Below are 27,982 nucleotides of genomic sequence, written 5' to 3' on the forward strand. Positions count from 1 at the left end.
TTGGTGTGATGTTGGTGTTTTCTTTCTCCTTGGGAATGGAGTGAAGGTCGAGTCAGTATGGCATGTGTGTGTATTTGTACCTGTGTGTTTTTGAGGGTGAGTATCTGTGTGTGTGTGTTTGAACACCAGTTGACAGGACAAATTTGTGGCTCGTTAAGAGGCTGTGGCTTTTCACACAGCAATAAAGAAGGTGTAGTGGTGTGTGAGAGAGAGACAGAGCATGTGAGTAGAGTATGTGTCAGAAAGAAGCACACATGGATTGTGTGTGTGTGTGTGTGTGTGTGTGTGTGTTACAGTAATAGGGTTTATACAGTTTGACTCTCTATGTCAGTGTAGTGTGTGTATTTGTCCAACAAGCATGTGTGTGTGTGTGTGTGTGTGTGTGTGTGTGTGTGTGTGTGTGTGTGTGTGTGTGTGTGCATGTGACTGTGTGTATAGGTGTGAGGTGGCTGGCCGGATGATCACCCGCTGCCCAGCCCTAGTGAGGGTAACACCACACTAGTGACCCAGACACATACATTCTCAAACACACACACACACACACACACACACACACACACACACACACACATACATACAGATTTTGACAACTCTGAGGGGGAATGCATTTTCTGTGAAGTTAGTTTCACAGCTGGGGGATGATTGTGGGTGGTATAGACACTAGTGAGGGTCTCCCTCACAGTGTTAAGGTGAAGACCCAACACCTTTTGCACACACATACCCTTTCACAAGTTATTCTTAAACATTTGCACATTAATGCAGATACATTTTTTTGCATTTCACAATGCATTTTCTTTCTCTATGTTTGGCCTACCATCCACACCCAAGTAATAGCATATACTGTAGGAGCTTCAATGACAGCATTATTTTACAACTATGCAATCATCCAACCCTGGAAGCAAAAGGAAGAAAAAGTCTTTTGTTCATTTATAAGCCATTCAAAAGGTACAATTTCTGTCTAACCAGGTTCTGGTTATAATTAGTGTTTTGATGTTGTTTCCAACCACGTAGGTGTAGCCATGAATGAAAATTGTGGACTGTACAAAACGTCTTCATGATCTTTTTTTTCTTTTTGTTTGCTTGACTAGATGCCAGCCTTGTGCATGTGACCCGGTGGGCAGTGTCAATAGTTCATGTCATCCAGACTCAGGGGTTTGTGTGTGTAAGCCGCTGGTAACTGGAGAGCGGTGTGATATATGTCAACCTGGAGCGAGTCATTTCGACCCTGAGAGCCACTTTGGCTGCAGTAAAGGTCTGTTTTACATGCTAACACACACACACACACACACACACACACACACACACACACACACACACACACACACACACACAAGCACTAATCCACACACACTAGCTTAAGGCTAGCTGTTTCACCCTGTTTCCGGTCTTTGCGCTAAGATAATATAAGCTAACCGGCTGCTACCTGTAGCTTCATATTTGTACACAAATCAGAGTGGTATCAATCTTCTCATCTTACTCTCTGCAAGAAAGCAAATAAGTGTATTGTTGAACTATTCCTTAAAGCATCAGCAAAGATTCAGTACATCAATGATGTAAAAACTAATTCTATGCAGTCTGATTTTGGGGACCTTGCTGGCATATTGCTGACACTAGTAACACATTTACACAAAAGCAACATGCTCTAATTATTATATATTGTCCCTGTAAAATTACATAATTTAATATGTTTAGTCTATATCTATCACTGTTTATCTCTTTCACTGTTGTTGTCTCTTGTCTGTGCAGCACCCTCCCAGCAACCTGCACCAGTAGGTTTTGCTCTCAGTTATTCTTCCATTCATCTCTTTTGGCATCCACCTGACTCCCCAAACTCAAACAGACTCGACTACACACTCATCAGGGATGGACAGTCAGTGCACAGCATCCACAGTCACTATCCTTTCAGTAAGTATCCACATAGGTTTTCAAACAACTTTAATCTCCTTCCTACTATTTCAAATACATATGAAACAAACATTGTTTTCCCAACTCCTGTCCCACCTTACTCCTTTCTTCTCCCCCCTTTTCTTTCAGGCACTGAATCATTTGAAGACACTGGTTTGTTTCCCTACACCAACTACTCTTACTGGCTTATAACAGCTAATGTGGCCGGTGCGACAATAAGTGCATCAGCCTCATATCAAACTTTCAGTGCACCGCCGGAAGCAGAACAGCTCCATTTACATCTTGTGGGACGACCTGGTCCAACCACCGCTAGCTTTAGCTGGAGCCCACCACGAAATGATACAGGCCCAGTGGAAAGGTAAGGAATAAGGGGGAGGTTTAGAGGGAGAGCACCCTGGACTGAAGTCAAAATTCAGATTCAGGTCCAATCCAAATTGTGGGTCTTTAAACTGATAAACAATTTTCAGTTGCTCAATCTATAGTCTGTGTTGTGGCTCTGACTGAAGCTGACTGCCGAAAACATTGCCATGATCAAAGTAAATCATTCATCTTCTAACAGTATAGCTTGAGGGTACATGTGCTAAAAGTAGCCAACTAGGATGAGTGACCTATTGCAGCCTTCTTTAAGATACAATTTGTTACAAAACATTCAGAATTGTTAATCCCTTCAAGCTAAATATTGAGATTACTGACAGTGAAAAGAAATTGAGGAGAAAGGGACTTGGAAAGCCTCAGTTAGGTTGAGCTCATGATATAATAATTAAAGGAGAAGAGAGACAGAGAACAGCTGATGCAAAGGGCAACCAAGGGAAGGACTTGTGGAAACAGAAGGGAAGAGTAGGAAAACGATGCCAATGAAGAATCAAAGGATGTGCAGTACAGCGTGCACAGTTGGTGCAGAGTCAAGATGGGGAAGGAGGTAAGGAAAACATTTTATTTGTCTCAAACCCAGTTTCCCTCAGGGTACAAAAATAGGATATGGACAATTTAAGAGAAAAAGGTGGATGTAGGTGGAATGGTGGAGTGGTTGGGAATATCAATAAGTGGTATGATACAGTAAGATACTGACGGAGGTTATGAACAACTGAAGAGTTCAAGGATAGACGTATGAATGGAAAGGATCAGTCAAGTTGGAAGGTAAAGAGAGAAACATCGAAAGTTTGAAACAGGAGCGGTAGACTAGCACTAGTCTTTATTTATTTATATATTTTTAAGATTATTTTTGTGACATTTTTGCTTAAATTTGTATAGTCGAGAGTTCTGACAGAAATTGTGGGGAGACAGGGGGAAGACCTGCAACAATAGCCTGGACCTCTAAATTGCTGCCTACTATTCAAACCAGGGACATTACAGTTTGCATGGTACAAATCTTCTCGCCTCTGTGACATCCCAGCACTAGTTTTTACAGGAGCCAGATTACAAAACCATGTGACCTATTGGCATGAAAAATGAAGAAAAGTGGAATTGATTACCACAGTTTTTTGTCTCCCACAGGTTTGTCTTATCCTCCATGGAGTCTAGTGGAGCAGAGCCTGTCATTCACTACACAGGCTTATCTACAGAGGCTGTGGCAAGCGGTCTAAAGCCCTTCACCCAATACACTGTAATACTGGAGGTAGGTGGGGCAATTACTCTCCTTTTATTCCCTTTTCATTGTCTCATTGTATTGTTCCTTTGGATATGTATCTGTTATTGCTATTGATCTCTAGTCTATAAATACTGTATGCTTATTTTGTCATCTCATCACCTTGTTTTGCGCTTTTTGGCCCCACTGTTTAGCTGTCTGTTATTTTACTGACCTCTTTTGACTTGCTTATCTCTCAAAGCACTTTGTAAACTTTGTTTTTAAAGGTGCTATATAAATAAAGTTATTATTATTATTTATTTATATATATATATACTGTGTGTGTGTGTGTGTGTGTGTGTGTGTGTGTGTGTGTGTGTGTGTGTGTGTGTGTGTGTGTGTGTGTGTATATATATATATATATATATATATATATATATATATATATATATACTGTGTATATATATCCCCTCATTCATATACTATACTATATATCCTAATTCCCAATAAAAAAAGATAGATATGTGAAGCATCTATATCTTCAAAAGGATATAGCAAGTATGCTTGAGCCAGAACCCATGCACATTTCCAGCATTTACAGTCTACAAAATGGAAATGACATAATCCTAACCTTGTCTGCAGGCGTGCTCTTCTGGGGGGTGCACCTCTACCCCACCACTGTCTCTTCTGACAGCCTCTGCTCCCCCACAAAACCAACCCCCACCCAGAGTCACTGCTACAGGACCACATACACTGCATGCTTCCTGGGAGCCCCCCAGTCAGCCAAATGGTAGGACCCCGAACATACAACATGTGGACCTACAGAAAAGCATGCACAAAAGACAAACTGTACACACATCCATGCAATTAAAAATGCATACATGTATGTGTGTTTATTAGAAATGCATTACAATTACATGACATTACAAATACATTATTTATGTCCATGTCAAAATAAATAATACAGTAGGATAATCACACACACACACACACACACACACACACACACACACACACACACACACACACACACACACACACATTTAGTAGCATAGTTTTTAGGCTTGTGTCACTAAAGAGGTATGAGAATCAACTAACACCACACACACACACACACACACACACACACACACACACACAGAAATATGCACTGAACTGGAACTGCCTTTGGTAAATCCAGAGAGCTTTGTAATGGCTCTAAGGCTCAGTGTCGTACAAAGCCCTGTAACCTGGGTTTCTCTCTCTGTTTGTGTGTCTCAATTTTTTTTTTCTCTCTTTGTTAATCTTTTTCCCTCCCAGTGTCATACTAAGATTTTTTACATGGGTTACTCTGTGTCTTTTTCCTCTATGTTCTCTGTCTTCAGTTTATTGTTTAAAGAATGGTTGATGTACGTAGCTCTCAACTTTAATCTCAGTCCTCTCCTGTACACCTCACCTTTTTTGATCTGGGTTTATTCATTGACTTGGCCAGCCCTGTCATGTTTCTTGGTTCAGCTGAGTTGGTAGTCTCAACTACAAACAAGGATTAAAGTACATATGTAATTACATATGCAACTAGGGGTCTCTCAATCGAAAATAGACTTTTTGATGACATGCTTGAAGTAGCATGGGATCATGGGACACTATTGCCGATAAAAATGTATCTGTTCACTGACGAGTTTATTTATTAAAGTTTTATTCACGTTACGTTTAAACGTAACCCTGTTACACCCTGTATCACTGTGTTGCAGAGTGGCATGTAATTAATGAAAAAATGCTGCATTACTGTTACTGAGTATAATTATGTGACATTGTATGTTACAATTACTATTGAACGTATCATCTGGTGTTTCCGGGTTTCCCGTGTTTTGCTGAAAGTTAGAGAAACTAGAGGGGTTTAAGGTTATATGACGCCATTGACAGGCGACCAAATGACATGCTCTGTGTCATTGATTAAAATTACAGATATTTCTGGGTTTGAACATTGTTATAAACATTTGAGATACTGTAAGCACACAACAACAAATATATAACATAGATGTAGTCGTTTTTTAGACCATTTTAATGCAGAAATATATAATATATCTTTAACATACTATTATCAGTGGTTGCTGGTGTTTTATAGACTTTTAGAGGAAAACATATGAACACATAAATAGATAACGCAAGGTCCATTATTTATTGTCCATTTTTCAACATTTGCTGTATTTAGTAGAGAGGTAGGAAGGATTGTCAATAGTTCAGTAAAGTTTCCAAGAATATTTTCAGGGTCTAAAGCTAGTTTACAGCCATAAGTATTCAAACTAATGTTGTAGCAAACTATTTGATATTAGAGGGGTGAGAAAGGGAGTAGACAACCTTAAAAAAAAAGGTAATGTGTGATGAGTGTAAGGAATAAAGACATTGGTGTAAAGGAAATAAAAAGAATAATGAGAGGGCAGTGTAAAGAGAGGTTCTACGTTTAGCCTCTATATTATTTTATTTTATTTGTATTTTATAACAGCATTTGGACACTCATCTATTCCATTGTGGGTCTGTAAGTCTCTTATTGTATTTTGGTGCTGCCTGCTCTGTCCTCATCCTAAACCAACTCTGTCATTTTCTTAATAACAAGTGGAATAGAGCATGAGAGATTGGGACAATAGCCTGGTTTCCACCAGAGAGCTAAACAGGACTAGCCAGGACTTAGTCATTATTAGCCTGTTTTCTACTACAGGGCCAAACACTGGCCAGGGCTTTCTCATTATTCATGGTGTTAGATTTTCCTCAAAACAACATTACTGTATTAAAGAAAATGTACAAATGTTAGCATCCTGTTGCCAATAGGGATGAGTATTAAGCAGGGCTGCAGTTTCTAATACACACTTGATGCTTTGACTCTTTTATCATAAACAAGCTGAATTGGCACTTTTAATTCAATAAAAATAGCTAGGATAAAAAAAAGAAAACTGGTGCAATGTTTCCCTAACAATTCCCATAGCTGCAATTGTTGCATCTCTTATGTAATTTCAGAAATAACTGTTTGTTTAGATTTGTTGTAGTCATCAGTACTAATTTTTTGCACACGCCCTCTTTTGTTTTGTTTTTAACTATTTTGCTTTCTGTACAGGTGTTATAACAAGGTATGAAGTCTTTCTACGTGGACCAAGGGAATCACAAAACCCTTCAAGCCCTGCTGTTGAGAAGAGAGTGTTCTTCAGTGCTGGTTGGTTGGATCCAAGTGTTTCCCCAGAAGCACAGCTAACCAATAGGAGCACATTCTCACCCCTTGAGAGCAGTACCATTGTTGGAAGTCTGCAGGCGTTTTCCACCTATCAGATGAGAGTCGTGAGCATCAATATGGCAGGAAGTGTCACATCAGGGTGGACCACAGCACGCACCATGGAGGGAGGTTCGTACATGTATAGATCATGATCATGGTTAAACTAAGCTTACATGGGTCTTTTGTTATTCAGTCATGGGGTGTCTCCGAGTTCAATGAAAGAGCCAAGTTAAATCAATTTACTATTCAAATTTCAGTTTAGGTAGTTAACTACCTAGGTTGATGTTTTCATAGTTTTTCAATTAGTCTTTTACCAACAGTGATTAGACATCAGACATCATTTTTTCTTCGAGTGTTGTTACAGATTACACTCTTTGCCAATTGGCAACAACAATTTTTATCTATTTTTTTTTTTTAAAGCTGAAGTTTCTCTCATGACCATTAGATGCTGGCTCCATACTGTAAACATCTCGTACTACATCCATCTTCCCATTCAACCTCCCAAGGTCTCTCTTGAAATTAATAGCAACACTGCAAAACTTTTGATAATATTGTGATTTGGCGCCCCTACAGTTTCTGAGTGTTATTAATCTATACCCTGCTGTCGTAAATATAGACAGCTGTAAACGTGCATTTGTTATAATTATATTACTCATGATCAAAATGTAGTTAGTCGACAACTTCGCTAACAGCCAAACATCAAGCAAGTACAACAAAACAAGATGTAGCAAGCCAGCTAATATTACTTACTACTTACTACAGTGGTTTAACAGCAAGATGGCCAGCTCGCTGTCTGTCTTGCAGCCTTTTATTTCGTGAAGCTCTCGCCAACGACTAAGTGCCAGTCCGAGTTGTCCAACGGCAGCACGGTCACTCTCTTCTGTTCTTCGCTTCCTCCGCCTCTACCCTCTACCATGATGTCCGGAGCGGCTGCCGAAGCCGGTCCCGTTGCCGGCTCCAGTTCTGGCACGACACCCCCGCCGCCAACGTCCCCATCACCATTCATTTCACTTCCAGTTTCTTTTACAAATGACAAATTCTATTCTTTCTGCCCTTTCAATTGTCAAGTCTAGTTAAACCATTGTGCAGCATTGTGTTCTCCATGTACAAAACAAAATAATATCTATTTGTAAAGAGGACTTTCTACAAACTCATTTTTTATACTAGAAGTTATGGCCTAAATTTGACTTCATCTAATATAAATCTAGTCAGGCGTGGTTGCTCCTCGGTAGTAAGGTAGGTTGGTAGGTAGGTGAGTAAATAAATCAGAAAGATTAGAAAATGGCTATTGCTGTAATCTTTATATTAGATTTGATTATTGTGTTGTTTGGGATCCAAAATGGTTTGTGGATGCTGTGGTTTTGACCTTTCCTTAGTCAGAAAAATGCAACAAAAACAATATAAAAATAAATAATGTAATCAAGTAATGTATTGGTCAACATCTATCCATCAGAGAACTTTGCTGATGCATGTAATAAAAAATATAATTGTATTAAATAAAAAACACAGACATTTGTCAAAAGGAATGTAGAAAAAGGAAGGGAGGAAACATAAACTGCGTGTGGGGGAGGGGGAACTCATTAAGGTATTTGAATTTCAAATAAATGATATGGCTCATTAGGACTAAACGATTGCCTCCAACATCACTCTAAGCTATGTGTCTGGATAACAAGCATATGATAACACCATTTTAAATGTGGAGTGTGTGTCAGTGTTTGTGCATGTGCGTGCGCTGTGTTAGAAAGAAAGAATATCACATTTCACAGCATATTTCACAGCTAGATTCCATCAACAGTACAATAAAAGAATCCATCTCTCTAATCTGTCATGTAATAGTGGCTATCACAACCGTAGAATTATGGAATACTTAAATCCATTAAATCCACATTATATCTACTAAGTCGCGATTTTGAATGTATGTCTTTGTGTCTAAATTAGTATTTCATTTTTAATTAACTCACTGTAAAAGGTTAATTTTTAATGTATTAGGTAGCAGTCAAAGTTACCAAAAATAGTCTAAAACTTTACATCTCAGAGATGACATGACATACTGACATGCACTCACAATATATTGTGCAACCCTACTTACAACTAAACCAAATTTTTTAAATAAGTCATTTTACAAGTTAGCTCTGAATCGATCCCACCCTACATGATTTTTTTGTTAATAATTAGTTTATCATTAACGAATGGCTAAATATGGTTTGATGTGTATAATTTATACATATATGTGTGGCCATGTTTCCAGTCCCAGAGTTGATGGCTCCTCCAGAAGTGTTTGCAGTGTCATCCACCAGTCTCAAAGTTGCTTGGAGCTCTACTGAGGGTCAAGGGATCATCGCCAGAGGAGAAGTCACAGAATATCGAGTCAACTTGCTCTCTGAACAGAGCAACAATCCCTATGCTCCTCCAGTTGTTAGTCAGGTAAGACGGTACGCACATAATGAGTAGAACAGCTATAGAACTTTGAGTGAAAATTGCACCCTAGGTTAGAAGTCAAGGTAAAAAGGCTCTATGTATAGTTTTTTTTTTAATGCTGTTGAATTAGCTCATTCTCGGTAAAACTGATGTTTCATAATGCTTTTCTTGTAGAAAATATTCTCACCTGCAGTAGCTGTAAAGTTTTGGAATCAGAGAATTAATAAATATGTAATTGACCCAAACATTTTTAACTGGCCAGACAATTTAATGAATTGTGATTTGATTGGATATGTCAGGCACTCTAAAATTAAAGCAGTGCTATCTTACCAGATTATGTTTAATTAAACATCGTTGTCTGATGGTCACAGTTATTACACAATTAATCGTGCAGCTGTATTGTAATGGTTGTCAGGTCATGTGAACAGCTACTAAACCATCAGAGTGTGTGTGTGTGTGTGTGTGTGTGGTGTGTAAGAAGTTAGGTGCTGAGGTCACTGTCTTTAACTCCTGGTTCTTGCTTCTGTTTGTCTCCTCTTTTCTTCCTAATTAAGTAAAACACAAATTGTCAAAACAAGTTTTAATTCCCTCTTTGTCTCCCTTTTCCAGGTCTTACATAGGGTGGGACCATCGTCACAGCCTGTTTATATAGTAAAAGGACTGAAGCCTTACCATGTGTACAACTTCACTGTTACACTCTGCACAAATACAGGTTGCATTTCCAGTCTGCCAAGCACAGGACGGACCCTGCCAGCAGGTAAAATAAAAAGATATGCACACAAACACACAATGATACAAACAGAAACAAAGGTTCATATGGCATCACAAACTAATTATAATTAGCTTTGTAGAAAATAAGTTTGAAAATAGGGAAACGCTGATAGTGCCAAAATATTCAGTCACATACTGCGTGCAGTATTGAATCGTGGAAGTGTGTGGTGTTCTCTTCATAACAACTGCAACACAAGCCTCTGACATATGCACACACACACATCCAAAAGCACACAGTCAGTCATTGGGTACTTGAGTGGCGACAGCATTGGTCGTGTTAACCAGAGGGGATATTCATGGCGTGCGGCAGTAAAAACAATTTACTGTTAATTACAAGGAGAAAAATGTGGCGTAGCACACTCTTCCTGCTGGTCATGAATCAGACACACACAGAGATACAGAAACACACACATACAGTGTCTCTCTATTTTAGATTTATAACCATTATGGAAGTAGAATGAATTAGCTGTGTTTAATAACTCTGGCACAAATCTATGGGACTGAGATGAGCACTAATTGATCAGTGCAGGATGACATAGACACTCACACTTACTGAATTTTTATTCATGGCTTTCTCTCTGACAATCTGTTGCTTTCTCACTTTTTCACTCAATACATCCTTCACTTCTATCTCTACCTGGCGCTTTCACTTAAATACAAAATAGCACATGGAACATGAATCACTGCAATAAACATATTGCACGCACGCACACACACACACACACACACACACACCCTCCAACACACTTTTCCATCTGTTCACTCATGGTCTCTACTCTTGCTGCTCATTTTGTGTCTTTTTTCATTTTGTTTTGTTTATCCCTTCAGGTGAATAGACAATGGGCGTGCTGGTTATAAAAAAACAAAAAACCTTTCATCTATAAATACTTGCTCAGGGATTTGAGCCTTTGAACTTACTCTAAGCAGCTACATCTGTTAACATAGCCAATATTTTCATTTCATACAATTCTCAAAAAGTCCTTCCTTGTGTTTATTGTGATGAATGATACTTCATATTGTAATCGGTGGACAATTTAAATGTTTTTTTAATGGCTACATCTGTTGACACAGCGACAATGTTTATTTCAAGTGATTCCAAAGACTTCTCCTGACTGTAATACAGTGTAATACAATATGGCTTATTGTACCCAGTTGACTTTTTGAATGTATTTTTAACAGCCACATCTGTTGCCACCATTTTGTTTCATCCAACACCAAAGATGTCCCTTGTTTCAACTATAAGAAATGATAATGGCATATGCCGTTTGGCAGATTTCTTTTTTAATCTGCATAGCATGTGCTATTCTATTGGGTGTTGGGCTTCTGTCGTTGCGCCACACCTCATATCACATTTTCTCATTCAGTTTAAAATGATTTTGAGATTTCACAAAAAATATTTCATATTTTTAGAGCAAAATCTAATCTAAGCTATCAGGAGGTGCATACCCCCTTTAGTGTATTTAAATAGTTTTTCCTTTGTAACCTCAACAGTAAGTAGTATGTGCTATACTACGATATTTGTACATTTCTATAAAATGTATGAACATATTTTATACATATGTATACAGGTTTTTTTACAGTTATAACATTTTTAAACAACCATAATACATACCATATTACAGTGTTTCTTGGACGGATTTCCGCTCTTACAGACAAAAAGTCTAAATTTGAATTTGTCAGGTCACAATTGCAATATACATATATAATCTGATTTCAGTTTAGTTTTGTCATTTTCTATGCATTCAGAATCAGTAGTTTTGACAGCCTGGTAAATGCAAATCAACCCTGCTTTCCTCTGTGCCAAGTCAAATATTCTTCATATATTCGTCAAATCCCTTAATACCCATTCTTACCCTGCAGAGAGAAATCCAAACAAATCTAAGTCCTACTACAAAAAATAAAAAGTTCAGATTGTTTTCGCCATAATTGCTTACCTTATTATTTCTTCTAAAGACATCTTTTAATGTTGATGCAAAATTCACAGAGCTGAATGTATTATAATAAGTATGTTTATATGTACTTCCTTAAGTTTTTTTCACCCAACAAATTGTAGCATCTTTTGGCCCCCCGTTGAAAACTTCTCCGTGATTTGTCCAAAAAGTTGTTACATTTGGTCCTAAAATTGTATTTTACAGAAATGAAAAGAATATTGTGATATTCCCTAAATGAAACTGGATATTTTTGGAGGGATTTAACCTCACCTTGTGGTACTCCTGGTAAGGTGTACTTGAGCGTGGTACGGATGTCCTGATAAATCTACCACACATAAGACTGGGCCATTAGAGCCAGCTACCATCTGCTGTAAGTGAGCAGACAGCATCTGCGAAACCACTGGAGTTATACCAAATCACATGACTGAACATTAGCGTGCACACTGAGACAGACATTACGACACAAGGAGCGAGCTCTCTGTCCATGTGTGTGGATGCATTTGCAATTGTTTCAATGTGTGCGTCTTTCCACAAAGTTATCGATCAAGACGTAAAGTGAGTGGCTAATCAGGGGCTGATGGTGATGTTTTATGTATCCTACATCCATAAAGGCTTGTTCTACAAGACATACACACAGAGAGACATACACACATACACACTCACACTGTAACACCACTCAACAGAACAGGAACTTTATTGATTTACGCATAATTGGCCTGAGGCCCTTCTTGAGAAGAGAAATATGCATGGCAAGGGATCGCGATGTCAATAAGTGGTGTGCTTGTGTGCGTGGTGTAACTGTACGCTAAGAGCCTGTTAAGACATGTCAGTCGTTGTAAAAACAGAAAACACACACACATGCACAATTGCTTCTGGGAGCTGGCTCATGATTTAGCTGCTTCATTACCATGTCGGCAGCTAAAATTAACCTTTCTGGTGGACTGTTAACCTTGTGTGTGGGTGTACATGTGCGTGTTTGAGCACATGCATGATAAAGCAAGTGGCTTTCATCAAACTGAATGTGTCATGGTGTTAAGTACATTCCAATTAATTAACAAGTAGATACAATACATTAATACATACATACATATGAATAATACAGGACAGCACATTAGAATCCCATGGATCACTAGGGAGAAAAACACTGGCTGTTGTCCAGTTCAGCTGGGCACTACTTTTTGTTTTCTAAGACATTTGCTCTTTCTTGACATAAATCCTTAGTTTAAACAATGTATGACAACATAGTTTAAAGACCTGCTTATAGGGTAGCCGGAGGGACCAGGTATGTAGTGTGGACAGGTAGCTTACTCCTCAGGGCGCTGTGTTGCGGCAAGGTGCACACTGTAGATCAAGAAAAATAACAAAATGAAAAAAGGAATTTCCCCAAGGGGAAAAATAAAGTACATTATTATTAGAAATAATTCAATTGAATCATTGAAAAATGAAAATTGAAAAAATGGTTTGTAATGGAATTAGATGCCAAAGAACATTGTGCTAATGCAGCAGGCGATGTTGCACTGTTGGGTGCAACAGACAATATTCTCCTGGACGACTTGCATAAAGACCAGGAAAAAGCTGTTGGAGTATAATGATAAATTGCGTGATAATGAATAAAATCACCTAAGAGACTATTTTAGGTACAAGAAAATGGGTAAATGTTCATACTTGCCACAAAATCTGTTTGCACAAAAGGGTTCTGCACTTTTTACTAAGTGATCACACACAGACACAAAAGTATAGTAGGAATTCCACGTACTTTGACATTGTAGAATGAGAATTGGAGTAATCTGGAAAGAGAAGACAAACGTTTCCCTGTAGTTTTTAACCTGTCCAGTCTAATCCTTCTTTGTGAAAGTACACACACTCCCTGTTACCTGATGTCCAGTGCCATCACTGGTGATAATAGCTCTACTATATAATAGTGAGTGAATCAGTTTTAATACTTTCAGTAACATTGCAGTCTCACAGTCGGACGTCACCCAGGGACACTCCAGTTTACTGAGGTCAGTCCAGTTTGATCAAGCCTCAAAACCAACAGAGCGTGGTCCATTTTGCCACTGGGTTTCACTCAGAAGCCCAGAAAAACCTGGTCTGCCCCCTGATGCAATGAAAGGCTTGTGTTGCCTCATGTACAGATACTACAACACTTAGTTGTTCACTAGATAAAGGTCTGCTACAGACATTCAGTGCCATACCAATTTATGTTCTTTAATCTTGAAGCAGCAACATTTGTGCATTGCCATCTACCTGCCCACTTTCTAACCACCTGCCCCTAATACACTCTCTCTCTCTCTCTCTCTCTCTCTCTCTCTCTCTCTCTCTCGCTCTCTGTCTCAGACTGTGGTTAAACCAAAAAGAATAATTTCTTTTGTTTTCTACACTTCATACATCAAAGAAGTAAACTACTGTTTAAAACAAGGGATGTTTGTGTGTGTGTGTGTGTGTGTGTGTGTGTGTGTGTGTGTGTGTGTGTGTGTGTGTGTCAATGTTCTAAATGTCACCATAGCTCAATTTCAATAGACTGGTAAGCTATCGATTGGCAGTAATTTATGGTTTGATGTGCCAAGATGAGCCGCCTAAGACAAGCTGTCCACTTCCCTTTTAAGAGCTCTATTAGAACTCACACTAAAGATGGTCCACATGTGTGTCACTGAGAGCTAATTTACTCCTACCACAGACCATTTAGACCATTACTGAAACACACACATACACACAGAAGTACAACGATGGAATGACGTTTAATGCACACACATCTTTCCCATCTCTACACCAGTCCATCACTTGCTATGTTTCTCTCTTCATTCCTATATATCTCCGCTCACCATATCAGCCAGTCTGTAGTTGATTTATTTATGATACATGTTGAAGCTACGGCTCAAGGAGCAGCCAGTATGTTTCAAAAGGACATTTAATTTAACATCTAAAGTGAAGGAAGGAAATTAAATTGACCCGCTGTTAAATGAAAATTGGACTTTTGTGCAGTCTAGACATACAATAGGTATGAGATAAATGAGCTAAATAAATGTTTCTACTGAAAAAGAAAAAAATATGATCACAAAATAATTTTATTAAAGATTGCAACCACAACATGAGAATGTCTTTGAGTATGTTAGGTATGGTGCATTGCTAAAGTGTTTTTATGTGCTCACATTTAAGACAAGCTTAACAAAGCACTTTTGTAAAAGTAATAAGGCAGCTCACAAATCCACATATTGTGTTTATTATCTAAAATCTTAGGAACATTCTTATTTGCATTGAGTTGGCTTTCAGTCTCTCATTTCTCTACCTGTCTGTCCTCAGCTCCAACAGGACTGTCTCCACCTCAATTACATCCAGTAAATGAAACCACCATTCAAATAGACTGGGACCCCCCAGCCCAACTCAATGGACCACACCCACTATATCAGGTCTGTAAGAGTATTCAATTAAAAACAGTATAGTCCTTTTGTGTGTGTGTGTGTGTGTGTGTGTGTGTGTGTGTGTGTGTGTGTTTGTGTGTGTGTGTGTGTGTGTGTGTGTGTGTGTGTGTGTGTGTGTGGCAATGTCAGTTGGTCGTTCTTTTACTTTTGGCCAGACAGAAATATCTCAACTATCTGATGGATTGTCACATTGGTGCCCAGAAGACTGACTTTGGTGATCATCTGACTTTTCTTTTGGTGCCAACATGAGGTTGACATTTTTAGTTTTGAGTGATGAACTGTTGAATGGATTGCTATAGAATTGAACACATTTAAGCCCCCATCAGGCCAGTACTTTGGTTTATGACTGAACACCGATAGTTACGTTATTGTAACTCCAGATCCTATGAGTATAGGTGTAGCCCTCTAAGCCACGCTATTGGGTTTATCCCTTCGCGCATGCGCAGTCGTGAAGATTTTCTTTCCCGCCCTTGCGTACCGCTCGGGCTTCAACTACGTCCGCAAATACTGTATATAAACAGAGCGGACTCGTTGCTCTGCTCCCAACATAAGCTTTTTCTTCAGCTAATGTAACTGGAGCAGGTGGCCCGGATCTTAGAGGGCTACGCCTATACTCATAGAATCTGGAGTTACAATAACGTAACTGTCGTTCTATTTCGTATAGGCTTCGCCCTCTAAGCCACGCTGTTGGGTTAGGGTGAAGCTGATGTAGTCAATGCCACCTGCGATCTAGAGCCCACAAGTGGAACATAGACTAAACTTTTCTTCTCCCTCTGTCTCTCTCTCATGCACTGACAGGAAACTGTATCAGATAAGCTGTTACCTTGGTAACGGAGCCTGCCATGGTAATGATTTGGCCTAGCTGGCTGTAAGCTCAAGCCGAGAGGGCAGGCGTGCATGATTGGTGAGGGTAGTACATGATTGATAATTATGGGACGCCCGAGTTCTTCCCAGCCACCCAGGGTAGGGGGGGGGGGAGGACCCCAGGCAGTACACATGCAGTGGCACATATCATGATTGTAGGCATGCATGGTAGTGAGAGAGGATGCATGATAGCGACAAATGTATATACATATGTACATATATATACACGCATAGGCTACATATATGTGTGGGACACCGCTCTCCTCGCGGCACCCGGCAGCAGACAGAACACACATACGACGGGGCATCACTAGTCGTTGAGTGAGGATAGGACCGAGTGAGTCAGAGAGGGCTCGGACATATCCCGCAAATAGAAACGGATGAAAGGGCATGGGGATGCCCAAGTGGCCGCTGCGCAGATGTCGTATACTGACATGCCTCTGAACAGAGCTGTTGATGCCGATTGTGCCCTTGTAGAATGTGCCCGGATGCCCTGGGGGGGCTCCACCCCCTCTGTGTTATAGGCCTGGGTGATAGCCTCACACAGCCAGTGAGACAGACGCTGTTTTGACAGGGCTGCTCCTTGGGAGTGTTCCCTATAGTGTACAAACAGCTGCTGTGTCCGCCTTATGTCCGCCGTGCGTAAAACGTACTGTGATAACGCACGCACCGGGCACAGTCGGTGGTAAACCTCCTCCGTGTCGTTGTCATGAGGCGGGGGGGAAAAAACCCTGGAGGGAAAAAACCCTCGAACGAAAGGAATTTGTTAAAATTTTTGGTGTGAAAGAAGGGTTAGGCTGTAGGGTGGCTGCTCTCCCGTCCCCTCTAATGGAGAGACAGGATGGCGAAACTGACAGCGCACATAAGTCGCTCACTCGCTTGGCTGACGTCAGGGCAAGGAGAAGCGCCGTTTTTAGGGACAGCAACCTGAGAGAGGCTTGTGCCAAGGGCTCGAAAGGAGGCTTCCCCAGAGCTCGAAGCACCAGGGCCAGATCCCATTGGGGAGTGAGAGAGCGCACGGCGGGTTTTTGTCGTCTGACCCCTTTCAAAAAACGCTTTACTAGGGGGTGCGCAAAAACCGTCCTCTCTCCATAGCCTTCGTGGCAGGATGAAATGGCCGCTGCGCAGGCTTTGACTGTGGACGGAGCCAGGTCGTTATCTACCAATGTTTGGAGATAAGTCAACACGAGAGGCAGGGGACACGATATGGGGTCTGTTTCCCTCTCCATGCACCAGCACTGGAAAGCGGACCAACGCGCAGCGTAACACGCTGTTGTGGAAGGGGCTCTCGCGCTCTGAATAGTGCGCACCATGGCAGGAGGCAAGCCTAACCTCTGCAAGCGTTCCCGCTCAGCAGCCAGCCCCACAGTCGTTGGGTTATCACCGGGGGGTGGGATATCGCGCCGTCCAGCTGTGACAGGGCGTCCTCGCGCCACGGCAATTGCCAGGGGGGACCCGCCAACAACAACAGTGTTGGGAACCAGGATGCGCTGGTGCGCTCCGGCGCCACCAAGATGACCGACAGATTCTCCTCCTGGATGCGTTCCAGGAGATGAGGAATCAGAGGGACCGGGGGAAAAGCGTATAGGAGGGTTCTGGGCCTGGGGTGGTGGGAGAAAGTGTCCACGCCAGGCCGAATGTACGCCGCCCTGGCGATTTGTGAACGTTGCTGCAGTAACATTGTCTGTCTGTACGACAACATGTCTCCCTGCTACCACCGGGGCAAAGTGTTTCAAAACCTTCAGCACCGTGGACAGCTCCAGGCAGTTTATGTGTGGGAGAGGGGGGGGTGGCCATTCTCCTTCATGTGTAGCCCCGTGATATCAGTTTTGACATCCACGAGTCCATGTGTGTCAGCCTGATCCATGCTGCGCTGTGCTCTGAGAGCATGTCTGTGTGTTGTTTACAGACATAGCTAGCAAGAAGCGCAGAGCCCGTCCCGCCGCTGGGCGAGACATGAGTAGATCGTGTCGCCCAGCCCATGGTAGGGCCCTGTCGAAAGGGTGGCGGGTCATCATTGTCCTCATCCCGCTGGCATAGCCGGGGGGAGGAGGATAACTGAGCGGCCCTAATTGTAGCGAGTGGGCGTATGCTCCCGCTGTCTGCATAGTGAGCAAGCAGCGGTGACCTGGTGTGTGCTTGTGTGGGGAACATCTGTCATGACATCAGCGTAATGTTCAGTGGGAACAAGGGCTAATCGTTTGAAGGGAAACTGCTCTTTAGAAAGACTGGAGTGGCCCTTAAAAGGGCCGTTGTGTTTCCAGTTTCCAACCGTGGAGGGACAGACGTTCCCCGTGCCCCGTCATTGCCACCGTCGCTGCTGCTTGCTGGGTGGCTCCGGGGGCGGGTTTGACCAGGTGGGAGCCGCCTTCATGGTCCTTCGGCCCGAAACCTGCCGGTCAGGGGCCGGCTGCCGCTGTGGGGGGGGCAGGCGGAGGAGCGGAGGTCGAAGCCTGGGAGGGCGCAGCCGCAGCAGAGGCTGTGGGGCGTTTCCTCTTATGGCGGTTGGTGAGCGGTGGCGCTGCTGATGGGGAGTGCTTTCCAGGAGCCAAGCCGCCGTAGCCGCTCAGCTTCCTCGGTCGCCTGGTGAAGGTGGGACGTGGCTGTCTGTAAGCGAGGCCCAAATAGCCCATCGGGAGCTATGGGGCCTTACAGAAGCTCACGTCTGACCTCTGTGGGTAGCTGTGACATGTGGAGCCAGATATTTCGCTGGGCCACAGTCTGCCACGCCTGGATCCTCGACAACGCCACCGTGGTCGCCGTGGTGAGGGTGAGGATAGCGGTCATCGCTTTGCCAATCTCCGTGGCTAGCTCCGGAGGAAGAGCCTCCGGGTTGGTGGCCATGGCGGAGACGGCGGAGGCTAGCAAGGCGATGTTGTTTTGCGCCGCCAAGCCCTGGGCCGCACATTGGTGTGACCGGTCAGTAACCTGGGCGCAAACCTGATCCTGGGGAGATGGGGGGGTCGGCTTCCGGTGGCCAAAAAAAGTAGCCTTCAGGAGCAGGATCAATGCCAGGCTCTGCCCCAGGGGGGGACTGAAGGGAAGCCTGCCTCTGTGTCGCCATGAACCCGTGTGAACGGGACTGGAGCCCTCAGTTTCCCGGGCTGAGCGAGAGCCTCCTCCACGAATGGCTGAAGCGCGGCCAGAGTGGAGCCCGTTTGGACGGCGGTTCCTGGGAGTAGACGTCACCGCTCAAGAGGCCGAGAGTGGGGGCTGGAAGCTCCACCGGGAGCGCTATGCCTCTCTGGTCCGCTGCCTTTTTAATGATGTCCGGCAGGTCCAGAAAAAGAGCCTTGGTGGTGGAGGGTGGAGCCGCCTGTGGCAGAGGGGAAGACCGCTGAGGCGGTGCCCCTGGACGTACTGGAGACGGGGAGAGCCGTAGTGGAAAGGCATCAATCCCTGTCTCGTGTTTCAGTTCTCCCAGCGGGGAGGAGGGAAAACCGGTGAGGGAATCGTCATTCGGGGGAGACGAGTCATCGGACCCGTGCCCGTCGAAGACGCCCTCTTCCAGCAGTTCCAGGGCGTCGACGGTGTCACGTCGGTCTGACCAGCTGCCGTCCCCCTCTCCGTCGACCTCAAAAGCCAGAAAAGCGTCCGCCCGCCGTTGAAGCTCTTTAGAAGGCAGGCGGGCGCGAAAAGGGCAGGAGGCGTCGGAGGTGAGAGCCTTGCCGGCGTGAGAAGCACTGAGGCAGGTCTCGCAGCGGGGGTGGAGATCCGGCGAAAAGATGTAGCCGGTCTTGCGGTCTGGAGCCGGCGGTCTTCATAACCTTCTTCATACTGCTTTGCTGAAGAAAAAGTGTGAGCAGAGCAACGAATCCGCTCTGTTTATATACAGTATTTGCGGACGTAGTTGAAGCCCAAGCAGTACGCTAGGGCGGGAAAGAAAATCTTCACCACGGATAAACCCAGTAGCGTGGCTTAGAGGGCGAAGCCTATACGAAATAGAACAGCAAAACTAATACAATTCCAATCAGCCCAAGCTGGACTTTGTGTTTATTGCTAATTAGCAAATGTTAAAGATGGTGAACATGGTGTAAACATTATACCTGCTTAGCATCAGCATGTTAACATTGTCATTTAGGGCATGTCTAGCATTTAGCTCAAAGCACAGCCTCATAATGCAGCTAGCCTGGCTGTACACTTAGTTATGTGTCTTAATTTTACCTGGACTCGGAGAATATAATATTCATTGTGGTTCTGAATGAAAGTAACGACAAAGTGTATGATTTTCAAAAAATTTTAGGTACTGTTATTGTTATATTTTTATTAATATTATTATATATTACTTTTCTTTTTTTTAGTTGGAGAGGACAGACGTCTCTCTTTCTGACCCACAAGGTCCTGTTGTCAGAGGAACCAGATTCCCAGGAAACAGTTACTACCAGTTTCCCAGTGACACCCTTCCTATCAACACTGATTTCACAGGTAAGAAAGTATATCTAGGTACAAGCAGATATCTGCATTTATATCAGAAAAATGAACGGCATGTCTGTCTGCATTGCTATACACCAGGGGTGGCCAACCAGTTAGGTATAAAGAGAAAAAAACGCACCATAGCAAAAAGCCACACAACACATGCACGTCCACACTACAACAGCAACAGTGTCTTCCAGATCTGATGACAGTCATAATACATAGCAGTTTTCATAGTTTTTTTTCTCACTTAGATTGACTCAGTGGGAAACCTGACAGTCTTTGTTATCCACAATCCTTTTCAGGTCTTGCTTGAACTCGGTTGTGGCCACTCGAAGCAACTCTCTCACTCATTTGTCACTAAAGGGGCTTTCAAACAATCGGATTCAGCAGTGAAAGGGTTAACGAGGAAGGTGATCTGTGGCCGCTGTTTTTCCTCAGGTTGCAGAATCTGTCCTCAAAACTCTGCTGCATTATTTTCCATTTTAAAATAACTGGCAAATGTATTGGCAGTATTGGCAGATGCATTCAAATGTGTTTTTTTTTTACTTATCTGAAATACTGTATGTTTCAGAAAAGTTAAAAACAACAATCAACCAATGACACAGCCCCCAGCCACACAGTGAGAGCCTCACAGGAGCAGGCAAAGAGCCGCATACGGCTCAAGAGCCACAGGTTCGCCACCCCTGCTATACACTATACTGTACTGCGAGTTTATGTACACATAGATACATGCCTGTGTTTGTTGTATTTTTGTGTCGTTCAGTGTTCAATTCGCATTGCAGTCTCTCAGTCTTGTAGTGACATTCCTTTAGAATGACTTCCCCAGTCATCTTAAAGGACAATTATCTTTCTGTTTACCAGCATCATTAGGGGGTTGAGCTGCACAGCCAAACATGTTCTGCTTCATCTGAGAACATCACCCACTCTGACGCTCATAATTAATGACTGCTGATAGTAATCAGTGGGATTTGAGCGGGCGAAGCTCTTCGATGCCGCTTCGACTACCCTGCACAAACCTTCTATGACCAGTTATGTCTTTCTGTGTGGACATAGTGTTTAAATGTGGGTCAGAGATAAAACATTTCCAAGCCGTGTTAAAACTGAATGATAGAATGTCAACAATTAATTTATATCTGTCTGCAAACCAGTTTTCTAAAACTGGTGACAAATACCTGATGTTGTGCAGATACAAGTTTTCATCTGTAATCAACAAAGCTTTTGGTGTTGCTCACATCGTGTTCAATTTAAAATAGCCAAATATGTTAGCCACCCACAAAATGGGGATCTGTGTACTGTTCATTTTAATGTACATCTGAAATAATAGGAGCTTACAGCCCAAACAGTATGTCAATGTCCACACACTGTAGAGAGCCACAGGATCCAAGTGTGACCTTTTAGTGGCCTTTGAGATTAACAGCAGTTTTCATGCACACACACACACATAGATTGCATTTTTTTACTGCATCTGAGTGGTTAATAAAAAATACTGTTTTTGTAAAGGCCCTTTGAAGGTCGCATAGAAATTGAGAAAGAATAAAAGGAGAGGATATGTGGAGAGGTGAGCCACCCTAAAATATACAAAAAAAATTTAAAATCACAATAATTACCTAAAATGATTTGTTTATTAGAATGAAAATATATTTGATTGTGTTACTTTCTGTAGAGGTGATAACAGCATGTTTTTACACCACACTTTTTTTGTAATTCAGTGTCCTTTAACATAACAAGAAATTTGCATTGCAAACACTAGTCAATTTTCTTAATAGATTTGTTTTATATTGAGGTTATCACCATTCTACATAGAGCATACACATCTGTAATTCAATTTAATTTCAACAGAAACTTAATTAATAGAAAGTATTTTACTGTATAAATATGAAAAGGGGTGTGGCTAAAACTGAGCATGCATACTAAGCTTTCTTTGGATTATGACTTATAATCGATTTTTATTATAACGATATTACATCTCTGACCTCCACTTTGTCTTGTGCAAACTTACTTCTTTTGGATCTACTTGGTAAGATACTGTTGTCTTAATGCAAATCTGACAACAGCTGTCTCACCTTTTATTATTTATCTTTCCTCATGGTTCCCAGTTCTTGTTCATTGCTTTCTCTGAACGCTGTGTTTTTATCCCAAATCAACAATTGATGATTTTTGATCTTATCCATGCTCCTTCAGCACAAAGGTAAATAAAATACTGCCAGCAAATAGATATAGACGATTTTTGCTATTGAGGGGTGCCTCTCATCTCCTCCACTCTCCTCCTTTATAAAGGGTAATGGATCAGACAATCACTTTCAGACCGGATCTATTCTGGACCTTGAATGTGTCGGCAGTCCTCAAACCATCGCCCTTTTACAACCATCAATACTAATAGCATCATCTACAGACAATTATTTCCATCGAAGCACATGGAACAGCGAACAAATCAAAGCCAAATTGGATTATGAATGTAATGCAGTGTAATGCCCCCTTGAGAGTCAATTGATCACAGAGGATAGATCGTCAATCGTTGATGACTTATGGAAACCTAGTCATTTCGACAATGAAAACTGTAAAATTTGTATATGAGTTGAATCTTTATAGTCTTTTATTTCATTCAGAAAACATCACAAAACTTAGATTATGCATTGCTTGGAAATTAGGTTCTTTTGAGTCTTGAGGTAACTTTGATATTGGAATATGAAACTTTACATAAGAGGTTGTTTTTTTAACAGCAGTAATAATGCTTCAGAAGATCTTGATGGGCTTTCTAGGGAACAGCAGATCATAATTTTTCTCCCCCAATATTATGCACCATTCTGGGAATATTAGTTTGTTGTTTCCATAAATTGTTCATTCAGGTTCCTATTGCAGGCTTTCTCATTTCCTAAACGTGTCAATTAAGGGCACATCTATGTTAAATCTGAATAAAAATCAAGATAGTTTACCATGTAAAATCACATGATATTTGCCCTTTCACCTGTCATTTTATGGCCACTTTACTCAAATTAATTTGGCCAAATAGGTTGTTTTTCATGTGCAATTATTGTGATAGAAGTGGATCTTTCCATAATGATAAGTTTGCTCACTTGTGATTAACGATGCTTTTTAATGCTGAATGAATTTCAGGTACTTGAGGTCAGTATTTACCACACTGAATCTTACTTTAGATAAAACAGGATTATAACCATATGCAATCATGCTGTGATATGAATACCCTGTAAGTGCTTGTTTCCATAAATGCAAGTTAGTCCATTGATCTTATCTATAATGCTTCTGTTTCTTAAGCACTACAATGTGACTTCTTGCTCTCCTTGTTCATCTTTAAATGAAGGATACTGGTTCTAAACAGATTATGAAATTCTCTCTCCTCATTTGTAATTCTTCAGTATTTGAGCCGGAAATGGGCTGATTGGAAAGAGCATGATGGCCTGCTCATATTTTCACTAATCCAGATGTATGTCTACAACCCACAGTAAATGAAGAGAGATGAAACATCACAAACATAGTTTAGAAAAAAAGGAAGAAAAAATGAATGCAGGAACAAATAGACTTGGATAATTTCCAGACACGTCTAATACAGTACATTGCTGTAGCACCACTGCAACGACTGAGCAGGAAAGAGGGAAATGTTAAATGATACAAATTATTTTTCCTTAATTAATATGATTGATTGCCAGGCATTGACGTTGAGAGGAGAGGGGGAGAAATGTGTGAAGGGAAAGTTTGCACAGACATCATTAGTTTTTCCCCATTTAAAGATTAATCAGAAGAGGCTGGGCTCTTTAATTCTGTCATTTGTATATTTAATGGGCTGCTGCAGAATCTATGGGTGTAATTAGCTAGCTGCCGCGCTCTCATTAATACACCAGGCTCTGATTAATGCCAGCACAGAGCTAACATGACTGGAGTTATTCGGGTTATGTTGTGTAGATGATTGCACACAACCTCCACTGTTTACTAAGACAGAGAGAGGAGAAACAATACCAGAACACATGAAACAATCGTACCTAATAAATAAGACTATACTTAAAACTTTAAATGGCTGAAAATTGCAATTTGTTAATGTTTGATAATTAAACTATTCTTTGTTTGCTTAGGCACAGAAAGAGGGGAATAGTACAATCATTAACAATAAACTCCATTTAAAATCCTTAATAGTTTTTAATTTACAAAAGACTCAATCATCCTCTTACTTAACAACTCTAGAGTTGATGGTGTAAGTATAATTGGTTTTATGTACTTGTAGGTCATAAAATGTTCTTTACAGTACATTAGGTAATATCACTCATGAAAGAAATGTTCAGATTTTGACACAGCAGCACAGTGAAACAAGACTGGTCATGTTTATTAGCAAAGGTCTCTAAAAACATTCCTTTTTCGTTCTCTTCATGTTCTGACCAGAGGAGAAGCTGAGCTGACTTGATTTTCTGCACAGCATGCAGTAGATCACACACAGCCTAGGCCAGTTAGCCATTGCATGCCATTTTAAAAATGGTTTCTAAACAAGAATTCACAAAATGTAAAATGTTTATTATGGATTATACATGCAATGTTTCTGCATGACTAGTTGTGAGGCCTAATGATGGTGATATTGTTTAGTCAGTTAGTTGGTTGGTCAGTCAATCTCTACACTTTGCACCAGAGCAGGATATCTTCAATGGCCAGATTGCCATGAAATTTGGTAAAAAAAATTGTATTTCGGAATATTTTAGGCCGCTTGTTAAAATAATTACTTTGGGGGAGACAATTAGGTGACATTTTGAAAGAAGTTCATCATATAGTACATAAAATTTAAATATAATTAAAGCTGCAAGCAGCGTTGGACGGGCTCTCGCACCTCCTTGCGCGTCGGGGCTACTGGCGGATGCCGCTTCATGCGCCCGTGTATTTGCGCGACCATCGGACATCGCAAACCGTCACAATGAAAAAGGAACTCTCTGCTGAGTTCATTGATACCTCACACAATAGTCTACATCAAACGGGTCATTAGTTATTAAAGGGGCGTGGCTAAAGCATAGGGGGCAGGTCAAACATCACCAATCAAAAAGGAACTCTCTGCTGAGTTCAATGATACCGCACACAAGACTCTACCTTAAACGGTTCAAAAGCCATAAAAGGGGGTGTGGCATAAGTTCATGGGCGTGGTTAAAGTAAAGAGGGCGGCTCAGTATCACATGTAGACCACACATTATAAGTTTTATGTAAATCGGATGATGTTTGTCATATAAGGCGGATATCCTGTTGCCAGCGGGGGGCGCTATGACCAAAAGTCAATTTTGCCCTGTAGATGACCTCAGGCCTGGACCCTTGTCAAACGTGAGAAATTTCGGGCAGATATGACAATGTACACTAAAGTTTCAACAACTTGTTCGTTCATCGATAAATGCTCAAAATGGCTGCCACGCCCACACTGTTTGACGAAAAGTTTTTGAGTTGAGATGGTAAAGACCAAATTTGAAGTCCATCGGATGAAATCTCTAGGAGGAGTTCGTTAAAGTATAGCACCTTGACTTTTAGGCCTACTTCCTGTTGCCAATAGGGGGCGCTTTGACTTTGAGCCAATGTCGGCCTGTAGATGTTGTCAGGGTTGGATTCTTATGAATCCTGAAAAGTTTTGAGCCAACTGGACAATGTACACTCACGTTACACCCACTTCCTGTTTCGATGGCGAAACGCACAAAATGGCCGCCCTGCCACGACCATGCCCTATGACGAAAAGTTTTTCTTTTAATAACTTTTCATCTTTAACGTCTTCAGATGGCACAGACCAAATTTGAAGTTGATCGGATGAAATCTCTAGGAGGAGTTCGTTAAAGTACGACATGTGGAAATGGCCAAAATCGCACTAATTTCAAACTTTCAATTGAAAATGGCGGACTTCCTGTTGGGTTTAGGGTATGGCTCCAATGAGCTTTTTTGTACGTCTTGACATGCTACATATGTGTACCATGTTTCGTTAGTCGACGTTAAACGTACTTCAGGGGCTAAATTTTTTTTTATTTTGTAGGGGGCGCTAGCTAACCATTTTTGTGCGCCTATTCCCAAAACCCATAAAATCCGTACATTTTCACCAGGCTTGATGCGACCGCCAATTTTGGTGAGTTTTTGAATATGTTAAGCCCCTCAAAAAGGCGATTCATTTGCCGGACGAAGGAATAATAATTCCTTCAGTTTCAATATGGCCTTCGCCGCTGTTGGTCCTCGGGCCCTAATTAAGTGATTATGAGGTTGTCTTTACTTTTTACAATCAAGTATTTCTCAACTGTTTGATAATAAAAATTGGCGTGCTGTGGAAATAAATGTATCTGTTGAGCATGTATGTTTATGTAAGGCTCTGGTGTGCACTCTCAGGTGAACAAGTGCATGCTGGTGTTTTGTGTGTGTGTGTGTGTGTGTGTGTGTGTGCGCGCGTGTGTGTGTGTGTGTGTGTGTGTGTGTGTGTGTGTGTGTGTGTGTGTGTGTGTGTGCTTGCATGTACCGTGTATGTGTAACAGAGACACCTGTCAGGATGTGTGCTCAGGTTTGTCTGATGATGGCTCCAAAGTGGTTGTCAGTGTGAAGTAGCACAAGTCCTGTGGGGAAATCTGAAGGAAGTAATGCTGAGCACGAGCAGTGTCACTTAGATGCTGTACATTTGGACCAAACACTGTGGCCAAGCATGTGTTGATAGTCTGTCCCTCCCTATCTCACACATACATGCTGTGCATAATATGCAAACACCAACAGTGAACAATGCTCAATTCTTTGTAAAACAAAGATCAATACAGGACATGCTACAGTATACATATACAGATACATTAATAGTCAGATTGACCTTTCTGCTATTGTAAATACAGTCAGAAGAACTATTTCAACAATCCCTAACATCATTGCTACTGTTTAGCAACTGGGAGGCTGGGATTGGACCTCTTAAACAATGTATCCAAAGTGGTTTTTACTTATAAACACATGACATGAGGAAACTCACATTCTGGAGTACTGGGTCCATCTTAAGACAGTGGGTAAAAGCACAATGCATTGAAGCAAAGTTCAGGCTATTGCACAACATTTCTTTATATGAAGATATACCAGAATGCATCATCATTTACCATGTAAGGACCTTTGCACACAGCTGTTTGTAATTGTATATGAACTCCTGTGCTGGTGATGCAGGAATAATAGTTATGCTGCTTCATCACTGCCAAAATCGTGTGTGTGTGTTAAGATGCTGATAGTCTCGCATTGCCAAACCTATCTCCACAGCGCTGTGGAGTAAAGTCTGGCCACACCACAGATACATTCTAGGATAGGAGAAAAAAAAACACTCTGGGTTGTGTGCATTTATTTAAACCAATTGGTTTAAACTAACTAACCACAACTAACAACTAATTAAATTCCGTGACAGGCTTAAACACACACACACACACACACACACACACACACACACACACACACACACACACACACACACACACACACACACACA

The 27,982-nt window shown here is 41.6% G+C and overlaps 1 protein-coding gene across 1 annotated transcript in view; it reads left to right on the top strand.

Moving 5' to 3' along the window:
• Positions 1-27,982, top strand: part of ush2a (Usher syndrome 2A (autosomal recessive, mild)) — a 245,699-nt gene that overhangs the window by 75,990 nt on the left and 141,727 nt on the right. The window contains exons 20-29 of the mRNA XM_031314426.2: positions 1,089-1,252; positions 1,747-1,905; positions 2,035-2,263; positions 3,400-3,520; positions 4,112-4,259; positions 6,558-6,839; positions 8,959-9,134; positions 9,738-9,885; positions 15,131-15,237; positions 20,415-20,538. Coding sequence (XP_031170286.1) covers positions 1,089-1,252; positions 1,747-1,905; positions 2,035-2,263; positions 3,400-3,520; positions 4,112-4,259; positions 6,558-6,839; positions 8,959-9,134; positions 9,738-9,885; positions 15,131-15,237; positions 20,415-20,538 — 1,658 coding nt within the window. The remainder of the gene's footprint in view (positions 1-1,088; positions 1,253-1,746; positions 1,906-2,034; positions 2,264-3,399; positions 3,521-4,111; positions 4,260-6,557; positions 6,840-8,958; positions 9,135-9,737; positions 9,886-15,130; positions 15,238-20,414; positions 20,539-27,982) is intronic.

Source organism: Sander lucioperca, chromosome 3, assembly GCF_008315115.2.
Source record: "Sander lucioperca isolate FBNREF2018 chromosome 3, SLUC_FBN_1.2, whole genome shotgun sequence".
Lineage (NCBI taxonomy): Eukaryota > Metazoa > Chordata > Actinopteri > Perciformes > Percidae > Sander > Sander lucioperca.